This window comes from Halyomorpha halys, unplaced genomic scaffold (assembly GCF_000696795.3).
Source record: "Halyomorpha halys isolate HHAL.00 unplaced genomic scaffold, Hhal_1.1 Scaffold98.1, whole genome shotgun sequence".
Taxonomy (NCBI): Eukaryota; Metazoa; Arthropoda; class Insecta; order Hemiptera; family Pentatomidae; genus Halyomorpha; species Halyomorpha halys.
Genome location: NW_027107309.1, coordinates 2,683,050 through 2,701,187, shown reverse-complemented (window position 1 = coordinate 2,701,187; position 18,138 = coordinate 2,683,050). Strand labels below are relative to the sequence as shown.

Here is an 18,138-nt window from a genome sequence, read left to right as displayed (position 1 = left end):
AATATATTTATATATTATTAGTAAAAAATCATTATTTTTTACATGGATAGATGCTCCTCCTTCTTCATCTCCACCCTCTTCCTCATCTCCACCTTCTTCCTCTTCTTCTCCACATGATCTGATGGAAATAAAACACAATTTATTTATAGTTATGATAGATTTAGCCTTAATTTTAACAAATAATAATACATAACTTTCCTACCACAACAAGGTAAGAATAGTATTGTTATTGGGCTAAATTTTTGATGTGCAGTTTGAAATGGATTTATGAGTTTCAGAACTCCTTGAGGACAAAGAACATCTTTTTTTTTGTTGGTCTGTCTGTGTTTGAACTAAATTACTCTTGAATGAGAGGACAGATATTTTTTTAATGTTGCGTGCGGATTTAGATCTTGTTGGGCCCTCTTGGCTATGGTGGGTAACTGTCGAAGGATTTGAGGGTTATGGAATACCCACAAAGAAGAAGGAGCAGTCTAAGGCTCCCTTAAAATTATAAATTGAACTGTAAAGTACTAGTCATTTATTGAAAATACCTAACCCCACAGCAATGGGACCCTGACAGTCATCCTCCTAGCTCCCCTCTTATTTTGCCTCTGTCAGGGGGAAGCAATGTAAGCATAAATCACACAGGAGCCCTTGAGAGCAAAGCAAGATGATTTTAATCAATTTAAATAATATAGGGGGAATAAAAAAAAGATCTTAATGGCTTGAAAAAATAGCGTCATCCTTAAGGATGATAGGCAAAATTGATTGAAATCGCCATCTCATTATCTTATCAATTATTAAATATTTGTATGTATTAATTTGTAATTTTAGTTTATCTTTTATGTTATGTAGTTAACTGAATTTGAAATCATACCATTATTATTCGGCTAATTACAAGGACAAGTCCTCTTTTATTAATAAAGGTGACAAATGTGACAGGAATTTAGTATACAACAGAAATGCAAATAATGTTTTAGGATGATTCCCGTATAAGACCGCAGTCATAACCTGAGGCAGCAAGGATGTGGGGAATAATTTTCAGCAATTACTCAATCCATAGCAACCTTCCATTCTGATAACTGGTGTTCCAGGCAAAGACATTTATGCCAACGAGAAGAGGAAAATGCGGGAAATTAAACTAAATAATTCAAAAACAATATGTTTCCTTGGTGTGAACAACTCTCAAAACTTATTTTTAACTTACTTCGCAGTAATTTCTGCATAGGACATGTAAAGTAGATCTTCCTGTAATGCTCCACTCCTTTCAGTCATTGCACCCCTGCAGAATGTTGTTACTAATTGTGTAAGGGGATCAGGTTTGCTTTCGTCTTCTTCAGAATCTCTTTTTTTCAACTCAGCATCTTCAAATGTTTGCTATGAAAAGTAAAGATTTTCATTTAATTTAAGATAAATAAATGGAAACAATTTATCTCATATGAAAAAAATATATATACATTCATTTAAAAAGTTCAATTATCAATTATTTATTGACCTCTTCAATATATTTGGACTCTTTTGGATTTTAAAGGGACTAGTTCAGTGGTTTCCAACCACTGTTCTACTGACAATGAGGTTTCACAAACCTCGTGTGTGTTCCGTGAAATAATTTATAAAAAAATTAAATGTTTAAGTAATCTGAATAATATGAAAACAAATAATAATGAAGTATAGTACAAAACTTGAGATACCATACACATGGCTAATCTGCATATTATAAAACGAAAAAAAGCATAGCAACCAGAACAAGAAGAATCAATTTCAATGGAATGGATTTCATTCTTTACAAAATATATTTTTTAATACATAGAACACTGGTCACTGACCAGAATCTGAACAGCACAGAATTAAACTTTGAAATTTGTTCTATATATAAAATAAAATATATTTTGTAATACAACGTAAAAGCAAGATGAACAATTCTTTTATAATGGTGATAATAATAAAAAAATATAGAATAATTAATTTTAATAAGAAATTAATTACTTCAGTTTTTGTGTAAGTAAATGGGGAAAATTCATAACTCAAAAACCTAGACACATTGCAATAATGTCGCAAAGGAAAATCTCTACAAGAATTTAAGCCTTGTGTTATGTGTAGAGTTGATGTAAATTAATTAAAACTTAGATGGATTTAGAATACATCTACAGCAGTAAATTAGTAATACTCAATTCTAAACCACATAAAGTATATCTCACTATTATACAATGCAGAAGGAGGATTTATTACAAATCATTTGAATACTGGAAAAATAGCTTACTGTAAGGTCTTCAATCATGATTTCTTGACCAACATTTTCTTCTTGCAGCCAAAGCTCACAATAAGCACGAGCAAATATATTAATTACCCGGTGCCTGTAAATTTGATGAAATTTTGAGTTAAAAAATAGTAATGAATAATTTCATATACATATAGGTTCAACTATTTCAATTCAATTTTTAGACAAGAAAATGATTATAAGCTTAAAGATAAAGCTAATAAAATTATGTTTCAAAGCATAAATTCTTCACTTATTTAAAAAAAAAAAAAAATAGACATTGATTATTAAATGTTTTAGATTCATAATATAATAAATAATAGTAACAACTGAACAATATTTAAAATGACATTTTTGAAATTATTGTTTTTACCTTGGAAGTGTATATAAAGGTTGAGTTCTAAGGCAAGCAATAGCAGCCCGTTTTCTAGCTGCTGAAAGAACTCTTTTCCATCCGGATTGGTGAGGTGGAGGTTTATTTGCATGCTGTTAATAGAAAAATTAAAAAAACAAAACAAAAACAAATTATGAAATTAATCAACTTTGAAAACACATAGGTAATTTGTTAGCTGAAATGCAATTTAAAAAAAGACAAAATCAAAAGTCTATAAAATAGAAATCAAAATCAAACATTAATAGTTACAAGCCAGCTAAGTTTATAAACGAAAAAGTGTTTCTTAAATCAGAATGAAATAAAAAATTTAATTATGCAACACTAACTAATATTAATATTTCTTTAAAATATTAAAAAAGCTCTTCTTGGAATTATTAGCAATGACTTAATAACAAAAATAGATCCAACCTAAGAGTAATTAATTAATAATTTTATTAACCTCAATTTTAATTGATAGTAAATGAAATTCAAGCCATGCAAACAACAAGCAGTGAAAAATAATCAAGTTTTTTTCTTTTAATTATAATAAAAAGAAGCAGGAATAAATCAAACTGATTTTATGAATACAAATAAAACTAATAATTTCAAACAGCCATAAAAGAAATTTTCACTAAGACTGTTCACTAAATAGGTATTTCTTATTTTAAAGTGAATAGAATGGACTGTAGACAATTCGTACAATGTAGAAGTGTATTGGATTTATTAAGAATAAATGTTGTTATAGGCTAATTATTTTTTTAGCTTTTAAATCAATTAATTTTTATTTTGCTAGCAATTATAATTGTATTAATTTGAAGTAAGAAAATAGTATGTAACTTTTTCAAAAATTCCAAAGAAATAAGGTCATAAGTATATCGGGCATTGATTTGAGACACTTGCATGAGATTCTGCAATAACCCTTGTTGAAGAGTGAGGGTTGTCCGGGACCAATGCTTGAATTGAGTCATCATCAACAGTTAAAGGACGACCCGAGCGCTTTGTGTCTTCCAAGTCAAAATTTCCAGTTCTGAACCGAACAAACCACTTACGGAAGGTGCTTTCTCCTAAGGCATCATCGCAATACACACTGAAAATTTTGTTAGCTGTCTGTGCAGCGGATTTTCCTTTTCGGAAATAAAAAAACATTACATGATGAAAATGAATTTTTTTCTCTTCCATTTTGAGCAAGCAAAATACCACTTAAAGATAAGGAAACTCAGTTGAAACTGATGCATAAAAGCACCTTTATTAATCCTGTTTTAGAATATGTAAACATTATTAACCAAGTAAACATGATTTTATAAAACAGAGAGGATTAAATTGAAATATTGAAAAACGCTACGAACTTATTTTACAGTCCAATAACAATTCAAAAATACTTTATAATATTATAATACTTGTTACTTGTATAATGTCTAGTTATTATAATTGGTCTTAAAATTTAATGTTCAATAACTTATAAAATGTTTTAGCCAGTGTGTTTACTGTTTGTAAAGAATTATAGAAAATAAATTAGTAGGGGTGAATGGGTTTGGTTGGAACACTTCATTCACTTGAGAGCCTGTGTGACCCACATTATTACTTGAATTTTTTCTTTTTAAATCATTATTGTTCATAGACATTTTAATTTATATACTCAAAATTTTGAGCACCTTAAAAAGTCATTGTAAAAATTTTTATTCTTTCCCGAAACCTTTATTTTGTCTTATATATCCAAAGTTGGATACATTGGACACATGGAGGGATACTTTGGACACTACATGAATTTCTGATTTTAGAACTGAAATCATGAAAATGATTCGTTTGAGTAATACAAGTTAAATTGAGTGATTTGGTAAAAACCTTACCTGTAGTAATAATTATAAATGATTACATAATGTATGTAATAAGAAACATAAATTCATGTCATAACACATAAATTAATTTTATTTTGAGCAAAGATAGTCATATTTTTATAGAAAGACACTTTACAAAATAACTACTGGTTGTACTGACTCTTCAATTACAAATGAAAAAAAAAATTAAATGAACAGAGTTGGTCTGGTTATAAACTTTTATAAAAAAGTTTATGACTATGGAGCATTAGGTAACTCTTTTATAGAAAAAAATATCTATCTCATTAGGAAGGTAAAATGCAGGCTCTCCAGTTTCTTAGGATCATCAGAATAAAGCAAAATAAATTAACAGTAGGTTCTCAAACCATTTATTGCTGTCATTAGAATGTGATTAAAGTTGTAGATCATGTAATTGTATGGAACGAATGGTATGTTTTCTTCCAACAGTGCAAATATGTAAGAATGGGGTTTAGGGGATGAATTTCAAACTCTTTCCTAGACACAACTTTTTTTAAATAGAAACCACAACTGAAATCTTTGTTTGCATAACAAGAAAATAACATCAAAATCCAATTTGTTATGTTAGGTAGGGAGGGGGGAGGATTTATTTACAGTGAACAATCTAATCTCATGGTGGGGGTCAAGTTTTTCAGTTTGTGAGACCGCCACTCAATGAAGAAAGTTGAAGCTCCAAACCGGATTCGAATTGGTACCACCCACAAATCTCAGATTGGTAAGACCTGCGCCTAACAACCAGAACTATGGATGGCCCTCACAGAGGGAACAAAAGGCAACACTGCTACTAACTATTCCATAAGGAATGACAATCTAATCTTCTTTAGAACTAAAAACATCAGTGTCCAGTACACCCCACTGTTTCACTGAGCCACCCTCTCTCATAGTAATTAGGGTAGCAGAGAAGCATTCTAAATTTACTGTTATTCCTAACTGATGACATAGTGTAACCTTATGATATAATTTTTTCTGGGATTTAGAAAGTATCAGTATATAGAAAAGTAAAAAAAGGTTTCATATTTATATATTTACATTAAAAATTATATTATTTTTAAAAACAATCAATATGAAGTCATACTATGAGGTATTATAGATGAAAAATTATGTTTCAATTTTACAAATGCTCTAAAAGAAGATGGAAAAATTTAGTGTCCAAATTACATACAACTGACTAATAATGAGATATGACACACTGACTCAATAATTCATCAAAGGAAACTTCATTGAAGAAACTGTTAAACTTCCTAACAGTAAATAAAATGATCACTTACAACAACAACCATTTTATTATTGATGATAAAGAAAGAACAAAAAATTAAGCAATTTTTGATGCTTCTTCTTGTTTACTATTTCTTAATTTACTCTATTTTAGTGATAATTTAGTTTTTAATCTTAAAAATATTTTGTCCAAATTCAGATTTCATTAAATATAGAAGGCATTCCTGAAATATCAATTGAGCAAAAAGATAAAAATTGCCTTCGGTTTTGAGTTTTCAGTATGTACTAAGTCACAATTATTGATAAAACATTTTTTTACATATTTTGCATTAATATTTCAATTTGCTAACATTGTAAAAAAGTGAATCAGAACCAAGGACACAATGGATGAGCTGCAAGATGGCCTAGCAACACTTATTTCTGAGGATTCATTATTAGAACTGTTTTATTGTTTATCTTTCCTGGTGTTTCAACAATTAGTTCAAAGATTTTAACAAGTAAATATATTATAAAATTCCTCCAAAAGGTTATTTATATGCCCTTTTAAGCAACCTGGAATCTCCCTTTGCCCTAAGTTGGGGTTGGGATGGTCCACACATGAATCAATTTTTGTCTAAATGTTTCTCTGACTTGTACATTATGGAAGCCAATGGTTTGTAGAAAATATTCAAGTCATAGGTTTTAATATTCAGAGAAAGTTTCATAAGATAATTGGCTTGCTCAATACCTCAATGTATATTCTGTTTGAATGGTGCAAAAATGGTTTAAATACCAATTTTCAGCAGGTTAGCTTATTTGTATATTAAATTAATTACTTTTTAAAAGGATGGGGCTAGTCAATAAAAGAAAAGTAAGAAAAAAATAGGATAAAAAATAAAAACAATAATCACTGTTAATTCCCAAAATCAAATACAGTTTAGAACACAGCATTACAAAAAAAAGTAAATAAATAAAAATACAGAAAACCAAAACATAAAAGCAGACCTTGGTAAGGCATGTAGTGATAGTTGCCGGAAACAAGCTATGACAGCACGCTTTCTCTGTGTGGAAACAACAGATCTGTATTGTGTCTTGCTCTGTAGTTGTGGATGATCGATCTAGTGAAACATATAAAGCAGCTAAAGCTCTATCAATAAAAAATAAAAATATTAATATATTTACAGTCTTTGTGCTTCTAAAACTTTAAACAGGGATATAACAGTACTAAAAGTTGAAATAAACAAGTGGAAATTTAAAATGAAAAGAAGAAAGCTGTACTAATTTAAGAGCAAAAACACGATTCATAGAGAAAATGAATGCTCAAGAAAGAAATCTCACTAAATTAATGATCAAAACTACAGCAGAACCATATTCAAAAGTTTAGCAAATAAAAAAATTAGTTGAATCATAAAAAGAAATGATAATTACAAATTCTTACCATATGAAGCCCAAAAAGAACTTTTGCCATAGCCACGATCCTATCAACTACTTCATCAATTTGCTGTGGTTTTTCAGAGCTTATATCTTTTTTATTTCCTAGTTTTGAGTACAAATAATGCTGCCATGACATCTCGTCCCCAGGATCTATCTTATCAGGAAGAGTTAACTGGATTTTGGCAAAATCGACTATTTCATATTCTGGCATTTTCTATAAATCAATGAAATGGTTAACAAGACTGATCAAAATCCAATCCATCAAAATATTCAATCAAATAAATTTACCTTTAAATATCTGTCTTTACAATGCTGAACTAACTCTTGTTCTCTCCCAGCGAATAGATTGAGACCAACAGGTAATAAACGTTTTAAGCAAGCAACCATTAAACTGGCTTGAATTTCTTTATTCTTATCTCTTTTTTTGTCACGGTGCTTCTTTTTTTTCTACATAATATAATCAAAGGCATAAAAGTAAAAAATGACTATGTAAAATAAGATTTAACAGAATATTACAATACTGTAGTATTACCTTTCCACCTCCAGCAGGAGCTGTTCCATCCAAAACAACTGCAGATCTCCTAGTTGCAGTGGGCATAATGAGAGCCATATTGTCTATTTCGTTGGCAGATATAAAATTTTGTTCTTCTTTTAGAAAATACTGTGATTTAGACCAAATATTAAATATATCGGCAACATGAGTATACAAGTATTCAGCTTCCGGAATATTATTACGCAACCAGTGATTTCTTTGCAAATCTACATATTTAATGAGTAGTGGATAAAAAGAATAAATATCTCTAACAATAAGATGCCAGCCCTCCTGAATTTCTGCTTCAACCTAGAAATTTATTGGATAAGTTAACTTTTCAACTATTGAAAGCTATTTTAAATTTATCTTTTCAAAAAAAATCTTTAAATTACAAAAAAAAAATTCTTTAATCCATATAGGAGAAAGTTTCATACAATACTTCAGATTAGGGTTATTTGAAATTAATTATAGCATTACTAACTTTTTTTTTGTGAGTTACTCAATATATGATAGTATAAGAGAAGATAGTCAGGGGGTGTGATCAGCAAAAAAAAACACAAATAAACAAACTAATTATTTATTTGTGCCGACGTTTCGACCTAACTTTCAGGTCTTCATTAGGGAGTTATAGTTAGAGATTCCTATAAACTCACTATATAATCACAGTTTAGCAGGAATCTCTGGCTATAACTCCCTGATGGAGACCTGAAAATTAGGTCGAAACGTCAGCACAAATAAATAATTCGTTTGTTTATTTGTGTTTTTTTCTGCTGACTGCAACCCCCGACCATCTTCTCCTCTTATATATCTAAGGTCAACTATCTTCACCTCATTATAATAGTATAATTGAGTCAAGAAGGCTGTGGAAGTGAGAGTGGTAAGCGAAGGACCTATAAGTTGGGAAAGGATGCTCTTAATTTGGTGTGAAAGAAAATGGTGAGCTTAGAAAAGTACACTCTTAGCTTGGCATTGGAACATACTGTATTAGAGTGTGTCATTTATTATTTTTTATATTTGTGAAAGAGGAAATAGAGCAGACAGCCAAGTGTTTGTTTCAATCCCTGGTATAACAGACATTGAAAAAGATATTAATTGTTAACAGTTTTAAAGATTGCAAAAGCAGGGTTGCCATTTTCCACCCTACAAGTCCTTGGTCTCACTTTTACACTTACTCCCACAGCCTTCTTGACTCACTTAAACTATCCTATATTGAGTAATCCACTACATCTTCTTTTAGTTAATAAATGATGATGTAGAATGATAATAAGTGAATAATTAAATGAATAATACCTGAGAAGTATCTTCAGTTGAAGATTTCAAAAACCCTCGAAGAGATTCTTCACGATGAAACATATTATCTATCCTCTTCTTAACAACTTGTGTTAATGGAAGAAATGGATCTTTCAACAGTTCTTCAGAAGAATTTATGATGATCTGCTGTGTGTAAGCTATTTAAAAGTACAGGATTATACTCATTATATTAAGCATAAAATATAATAATGAGAAGATTGTTGACCATGGATAATATATAAGGAGAAGATGGCTGAGGGAGTGGTCAGAGAATAACACAAATAAATAAAAAACTTATTTATTAGTGCCAACATTTCAGCAAGAATTTCTAGCCTTCATCAGGGCTAAGAACAAAAAACAAGATAACAACCAATGAATAAAAGGATATCAAGAATGATTAGAAAATAATTAAATTATGGATACATAAATAGTGTTGACAAACATGAATAGTTTAAGTATTACAAGAGATAGAGGCTATATGAGAGGAGTAATATTAAAATTAAATAGTAGGAAAGAACAGATAGTAAAATAATGAAGTACATACGAAAATCTAGTGAGTAAAGATATGTACAAAAAAAAAATTATATAATGCAAAAAGAAACAAAGAAATATGAATATTTTAATTTAATATAATAATTTAAATTAAAGTTATGGAAAAAAAGAGAAAGAAAATATATATAATTAATGAAATATGTAAGTAAAATAGTAGAAAAAAGGAACCACAGAGAAGAAAACTTAATCAACGAACCTGCTTGGATGAAGTGGAGAGTCCAAGTGGGGTGGCACGTATGGTGGCATTTAGAGTTAAAAAAGTATATTAGAAGAAATTACAAAGTTACCAGAAGGTCAAGAATACATTACAAATTACTTGGAAGGGTAAAAATAAGAAATTTAAAAAAGATTTGAAAAATGAAACATATAAAAAGTGACGACAAATAATTTAAAAAATATAAAAGAACATAATACATATAGGGAAAAAAATTGACATTAATACTGTTTTAATAAATTAAATATTTAGGAATATGTTAACGATATGTTCTGCTGGTCTGTTTTTAAACTGACGGAAGAAGGTTCTAGTTGGATATAAAAGCTTTCTGAGATAAGCCTTTAGTCCTGATTTTGAACTGGACTATTCATTGGTTGTTATCTTGTTTTTTGTTCTTAGTTCTGATGAAGCCTAGAAATTCGGGCTGAAATGTTGGCACTAATAAATACATTTTTTACTTATTTGTGTTATTCTCTGACTACACCCCCAACCATCTTCTCCTCATATACAAAATATAATATGGTACTTAAGTAAAATGGTAAGACAATAAAATTACTATATGTGTAAAATCATTTTACCAGCAATTCTAGTCATCCAAGGAGCATTTTCATTTCCAATATTATTTTTGATCAATTTCAAGACATTTTTCAGGAGTTGATTCATATGATCACTAGTAACCATTGTTACATAATTTCTGGAATAACAAAACAATAATTATTTAAAATAAAAAAGGTTGAATTTATTTTAATGGAAAATCAAAAGTAGAAAAGACATTACACTATTTTCCCAGGTAGATATTACAATGAACTAAAATTACATTGATGATTTTCAGATAAACAATCACTGTTTCGATCTCATACAACCTATCATAAATCATTTGATTTAATAATTAAACTAATTCAATTTAACAAAATTTTAAGGAAATGAAAAAAATCAACATATCTTTCTCACAATTGGGTTCCTAGCAAGAAAACGTCATATTTCAAATTCTTTTATCATCTTTTTCAATCATTTTCTATTATCAAATTACATTCTTAATGAATTATTTACTACCACTAATGCCTATGGTACCTGAACATTGGATTAAACTCTCAGGGTATCTTATTTAATATGATTATACTTTAATTGACACAATTAAAAAAATAACTTAGTTAATAATAATGTTACTCTCTTTATTAACAAATGTTTCTCTCAATTATACTAGATAATTAATGGCAGCTATTTACCAGTTTATATACAGGGGAAGGATACTTTCCCAGGAAATTGGAATAAGAAAAACCACATAACAGAAAGAAGTTATTGAATAGCTGCATAGGCGTATGTAATGAAGTTATTAAGCTTTTTTTAAGAAAACACAATTAAAATTATTTAAAAAACTGTTACTTATGGAATGGGCTGATATTTTCTTGAATAATAAGCTATTTGACAAATTTAAATGATAATATACTAAAGATTAAAAACCAATATTACGATTTTTTTCTTTATGAATATATATATAATAAATTTAAGCAAATGTAAATCATACAAAACAAAAAAACTTAACCTATTAGTGCTTTCCTCAAATTTTATGTAGTTCTATAAAAATATTAAAGAACTAACCCTGCTGTGAGACTGACGTTATCAGGACCTTGACTCCACCAACCTGGCAAATAAGCACAAAGCAGAGGCAAAACCACGTCAATAACATGTGGTGCAGAAGTATGACTCTTTTCAGATTCAATGAACTGATCAACTTCAGAAAGGATCGCATCTAAAGTAGGCATAGTGTTTTCCATTCTAGCTAGAATATCTAATAATAACAAAAACAAGAAAAACAATAATCACAACGGGGTCTTATGAGTAAATACAAATCATTCGTATAATTAATAAAACTTTGATACTTACCCTGAGCTTCAAGAGAATGGTCGGCAATCCTATTGACCAATGAAAATTGATTATGTTTATTTAGATGAGGTTCAAGATATGCGACTGGAAATGTTGAAGAAAAGGCCCCAAGGCAAGCACCAATGGCGGGTCTATGTCTCTCAATTTCTGTTCTTAAATATTTTCTGGAAAAAGAAATGTTGAATGCTTAAATTTGCATTTTTTTTAAAAAAACACTTATCTTTTACAATATTTATATTTCACATAAAATTTGTAATGCTACGTTACTGAAGATACATAAATATTCAGAAAAGAAAAAACTTTATAGCTTCACTGCATAGTTGTTATAAATACCACATTTAGCATATTTTTATCAAGGTTTATTTACCTGTCATGAGTTAAAGTTGGATCGATTCCTAAAGTATATAAGCTACCCAACATTCTATAGGAGGCAACTTGAATTTCATCAACTAAAAGCAAAATGTCAATAAAAATTTAAATTATGGATTAATTAATCAAAACCATCATAAATCTAAATAAAAACCAATGGCTCAAATAATGAACTTACGTAACAAATCACTACCATAGTCACATACAGCCAGATGATCAAACATAGAAGTGAGTACAGGTAGTACAACATCATTTATATAAAACAATGAAGTAGATGTTTTAAGATGTGTGCCTCTTAGGTGACTGTAACGACCCTAAAAGTGAAATACTTAACTGAAAATTAACATTTTATAGATGAGCAATATTTTTTAGGGACTGTTAATGAGTGTAACTATAATATTTTTTAGATTGATAACGAATGAAGCAGTGATAAAAATGGTGTAAGTTGCATTAAGAATTAGTTATGCATTAATTAATGAATCAGTTCGTTGTAATTCTAACTTTTATTAATATAATATAGTTGCAGCATTAGCTCACTTCATGTAGAATCTACATTGAAACTCAGACTGACTCCATCTTCACTTTATATAAATGGAAGCTTGCTGCATATAATATTTCAGCTCCTGATTTTTTTCCATTTAGAATTCTGGAAGAGTAGCTAAAATTGAAATGAAGACTCAACAGGTTTTAAATGGCCTCACTGTTACAACAATGTTCATGAGAGGAACATGTAAAATTTTAAATGTATATCACGGGTGACAGAGTGGACAATATTTTAGCTCAGTTTAAATCACTCTAGTAAAAACAAAAGATCATGATAAAGTTATTGAAAAATTTGATGGCTGTTCAAAAGCCTATGTCATTTTTGAATGAGATAAGTTTAATTGCAAGGCTCAGTCTTTAGAAGAACCAATTATTGAATTGATTATTGTTTATGATTAATCTTAACAATCTAGCTGAAACATGTTCTTATGAGTATTTAATAGGAAAACTGGATGGGATAGAGAGAAATGCACCATAAGATGGAGAGAAATGGTTGATCTGAAATGCACTGAATCTATTAAATCTGTAACCATGATATTGGTTATTAATTTTAAAGTGAGATTTTTGATATTAAGAAGCCAGTTCTTTCAATTATTTGGAAGTGAAAAGATTTATTTTTTCTTGATTGAATTATGGTTGAAAACCAATGTTGGGTACATAAATATATCCACCTTAACTGAAGGTTTCTATAGAACCTTTGAAAGACAGCATTATTAGATTTTAGCACAGAAAAGGCATAATACCCATTTCTACCTTGATGTGTAGATATATCACTGTATAATAAAATATCATCAACTTCAGATGCAAGTATTTCAATGTGTTTTGTTAAGCAAGAAGTAGTTCTTGTAATCCCTAAGGAGCAAATGTTTCACCACATTAATCCTAAACCACTTTTTAGCATATGGAACATAAAGTTATATACATACATGTTTTGATTGCAACAGTCTAATGATGAGATAAGTTTGGGGGAAGGAAGAGCTTTTCCATCGTCAAAAGGAAAGGAATAAAATGTTGAGTTGGTCACAAATTATTCTGCACCATCATTCATTGAGGTAAAGGTGATTCATTCTCAATATTTAAGCAACTGATAAGAGTCTCATTGGTCAAGCATTGTTATTTAAAATTAAAAAAAAATTGTACGATATGATATTTAAAATGAATTATAACACTTTTTCTTCCATTGCCTCAAATGATAAAATTGATTAAATTTACACATAAAATGATGTTTATTTTAATAGTGTAGATAATACAATAAATAAAACAAAAGTTTCATTGATAAAGAGAAGTTCAGAGAAATACAATGAAATTATCTGGATGATAATGAAAAAATAATTTTACATCACATTATTTAGAAACAAGTTCAAAATATTTAAAATATTCTTGTAAATAATTAAAAGCATTTTTCACCTTAGTGAGTTTTCTCACCTAATTATTAGTTTTAATAGACAGAAAATTAATGAATGAATAATATCATCATTTATATCTTCATAATAGGCAGGGATGAAACTAAAATTACTCTATAACTACATGGAAATAATATACCTCTTGCAAGCACTGAATGGTTTGTCCTAAATCATCAGCTGTGTTATTGAAAAATGTGAGCATCGAAGTTCGTATAAATTCAGGGCAATTTTTCACCAATGACCTATATAATTAATAAATGAAATTAAAAATATAGTAAAATTTTATGAAGAGTTAAAAAAATATTGAAGTTGGCATACTTGGCATCAATAGCTTTGACTAGTACTTGCAGACAACGGACAGTAATTCGAACATCTGCACCAAAAGCAGCAAGCTTTGTTCGAATTAAATTTGCAAGCTTACAGAACAAACTGAAACAATTAATAATTACTTTTAATATGATGAGATTATTAATTTAGAAATTATGATGCAATCATTTTTTCTATTTTAATATGAGACACTTAGTTGAACCTTTGACTAAGTTCATTTTCCAAAGTTTTAGGAACAGATGTTTTTATAACTTTTTTCTTGTAAAATTCTTTCATTCTCTAGACTTTGTTTTGGAAATAGAATACAACTTTTTTTAATCAATGTATGCAATAGAAAAGGAAGTAGTAGTATATATTTTTTATTATTGCTTCCTCACAAAAAAGAAAAGGAAACTTTGTATTCCTGCAGGTAATGAAAAAAATTATGTCGTCAGAAAAGCATATAAACTCATAAAAATAATCTCATTTTTAACGAAAATGAACTAAATTACTCTGTCAACTAAATTTCTCCCACAAGCAATTTTTTTCTGTTTATGTGAGGTAGTTTAATTACAAAGTCTAGTAGTATTTACTGTAAAAGTAATGGTGGGAACAGTGTGACTGTCAAAATCCTTTAACTAATTTTTTTTAATGATTGTTAGCCTTTGTATTTTATTCATTAGAATTAATTGGAAATATTTTATAATCATTTTTCACACTATTTCTTGACATTAAATTTCATTTTAGTTCATGGTGAGTCAAATTAAATTGACCTCACTTAAATTGAGATTGAAACCTCTTACAGTTCTTCACTACTGCATTTAACTCTAGTATTTTCAATCGAAAGACATATTTTCAGTGAAAAATTCTCATACAAAATATAATTTAAAAAACAAATTGATATAAGCTATTTTTCTAATGTGATTACTCCTGTAGCATAATTTGTCAAATTTTTTTTAGGATTTGCACACAAGTGTGAAAAATCAAACTAACATAAAAGGCTAAACCGTTTTAATATATAATTTCCTCTATCAGACATCATAATTTTAACATCGTCAAATTATGAAGATGGCTGTCTGGCCAAAGAGGGTCAAATCTCTGTCATGATGATACCAAAAATATCTCAATTGTGATGATGAATTCTTACAGGAAATTTAATTATGAAATGATTTTGTTCTTTAAATTTTTCAGTTTTATGCAATTGTCAAAAATAGTTTGTAGTAAACATTATCAGTTAGTAAAAGTAAGATATTCGATGATAACAAGTAAACTAATCTAAAAAGAAAAAGTAATAAAAACAATGTACTGTACCTTGCAACCATTTCTTTTTCCTTTAGAGAGGCTGCTCCGACATTATTAGAAGCTGTTGCTATAGCTATGAAATAATTTCTATGAGTGCTGAAATACTTCTCAACCAATAGCAATACCACCTTAAAAATAACACATTAATTATTAAAGATAATTAGAATTTCCTTAAAAACTGAAAACATAGTTAACAATATAAAAGTAAAAATGCTCTCATGGCCACTTGACAGTTTAGAAGAGTGTGGAATCGCAGGGTATGTAACAAATATAAATGAACCATTGTGATGGTTATAATGAGTGCATAAAAGTAGTTTGGCTTGATAATGAATGAAGATTATTTACAAAGAGTCCTAAATGAATCAGCTCAAACAAGGCTTTCAAAGCCATGAGCATGATCTAATCATAAAATGCTAGAGGTAATAGTTGTAACTTAACTTTAATAGTTTTACCAATCGCTATAGCTCTTTAATTATGATATGATACTTAGGTTTGAGGCATGGCAAAAACTTTAAGGTTTACAGTTAACATCTACCTTAAAGTTATATCATTTATCCTCATTAAAGCATTATGAAGGTTAAATGCATTTAAAATATTGAAATGCATTTATACTGGAGACTCAGTGTAATTACTATTACTATTACCAGATGTATCAGTTCTAAACTTTTGAGTCCATTAAGCAATATTATTAGTATAAATATTACAAAAATAAACATACTTTGGAAAAGAATTTTATGTCTCTGGAACATGTTTTAAAACTGGAGCGTCTACTGAATGTACCAGAAGGCTTTAATAGTTTCATATTAATAGATGCTTTATCAGTATATTGTATAAGTTTCTCAAGTAGACTGTAAGCAAATCTGGACTCTCCTGTGGCGGCAGCTGCAGCAGCCTGTTGGTCATCAGCACTTCCTCGAGTAGGCCTAAGAGAAAGTAGCTTTTGAAACAACATTTAATAATGAAACATATTTCAATAATATTCATGAGTTTAAGATAACTACAATATATTTAGGCTTAATTGCTAATATAACATTGAGTAATGTTAAAGAATTCACCCTGAATGGGTTTTGTTATATCAAACTTTGTCATATTCTAATCCAGTAGTTCCATTTGGATTTATATATTTCATTTTGATATCAATATCTTAGTAAACATGAAATGCAAGAAAATATTTTCATGAGAAACAGGATGTATTGTTTAAGGTTATAGAAGCTTATAATCTACCTTAAAAACAAAGTAATCCTTCTATTTAGAAGTCTACGGTGATTCTCTAACAACAAGCAATTTAACATGAGCACTTCCTTCAATTCTCATTGCTATGGCTGTCCCAGAGTAACATTTTTTATAATCAAATACATTTTAACTTTATTTTTATACATATCTCGGAAAAAAATTATACTATATTCAGGTCTGAATTGAAAACTTTCAAAAATTATTTCAATTAATTATTTATTACATTAGAACAGGCTATAGGGTAAAAAAACATCTTTATCATGGGTAAAGAAAATCACAAAATGAAATTAGGAATTTTAATGACTTCTGGGATTGTGAAGTGTTGTGGCAACCCTGAAGTTCTAAATATGACGTTGAACACTACATTTACCCGAATTCCTTTTTCAGAAACCAATGAGAATGGAAAAATAGCAGGTTAGTAAATTACTAAATGGTAAGGTAATAAGGAGTAAATGTATACTAGAATATGTAAAGTTTGACTCTGAATGATTGCAAAACCTTTATTTTTGGAGCTAAATTTTCCAAAAAAAATTTTCAAATTGGATTTAGCTCCTGTTACATCTTCATGCCTGAAATTGTAATCCTGGGTAGAAGCTTAAAAACTGTAATCGTTAATAGTTATTGGGTGGTTCTTAGGGTCACAATATGCACCCTGACAGAACCTGTTCTTTTCAATAATGTGTTGGTATTAAGTAAAAAATATGTTAGACAATTACCTTTGTGGTAAATGAATTGAACTTAAAGTAAACAAACAAGAAACAATATATATAAAATATAGTAATAATCATAGAGAGCCATTTAAGTGGAACTCTATCCTCTATCTTCATTACCCATTAGATTTTATGTTTACTTAGTTTCTATTTAATATATAAAACATAAAGATTAAATTTGTTTTTAATCATTCAAAAGTGGCCAATCTTGACCATAAGAGGTAAATAAGTTGGTAGTCAAATTTACTGAAGGCTATCTTTAATGTTGAATCTAATACAACTAATATTCTAGGGTTAAGTAAAATAGACAGTGTATATCATAAATGGATACCTGTGGAGTTTGTATCCTTGATATTGTAAATATTTCAAAAATTCTTGAGATCTTTCTCTATCTTTCCTCTTTTCTTTGTCTGTTAAAAGATCATATGGAACAAGCTGTGGGTGTATACCACCACCTGCAAGAAACAATAAAACAACAAATAATATAATTGCTGTTTTTATTGAGTTAACATGAGTGATAAAAACGAAATGCAAACAGAGTGCTAAACTACATATGTTAAAGGAAAAATACATTCAAACATCTCTGCTCTGGAGGAGAGCACAAAAAATAAAACTACATATGTACATAATAGATTTTTTTCTCTCAAGATGATGAGACTCCTTAACTTTTGTAGGATGGGCAAGTCTAGAACTACTATAATTATATA

General features: G+C 29.0%; 1 protein-coding gene across 1 annotated transcript in view; it reads right to left on the bottom strand.

Annotated features, from left to right (window-relative positions):
- Positions 1-18,138, bottom strand: part of RyR (Ryanodine receptor) — a gene marked incomplete at its 5' end in the record, with an annotated part of 97,883 nt that overhangs the window by 43,308 nt on the left and 36,437 nt on the right. Inside the window, 18 exon segments of the mRNA XM_067045598.1 lie at positions 43-118; positions 1,190-1,359; positions 2,243-2,336; positions 6,665-6,777; positions 7,098-7,307; positions 7,382-7,540; positions 7,626-7,934; positions 8,916-9,073; positions 10,260-10,375; positions 11,281-11,470; positions 11,566-11,729; positions 11,933-12,014; positions 12,113-12,248; positions 14,020-14,122; positions 14,199-14,309; positions 15,498-15,616; positions 16,207-16,411; positions 17,763-17,886. Coding sequence (XP_066901699.1) covers positions 43-118; positions 1,190-1,359; positions 2,243-2,336; positions 6,665-6,777; positions 7,098-7,307; positions 7,382-7,540; positions 7,626-7,934; positions 8,916-9,073; positions 10,260-10,375; positions 11,281-11,470; positions 11,566-11,729; positions 11,933-12,014; positions 12,113-12,248; positions 14,020-14,122; positions 14,199-14,309; positions 15,498-15,616; positions 16,207-16,411; positions 17,763-17,886 — 2,639 coding nt within the window.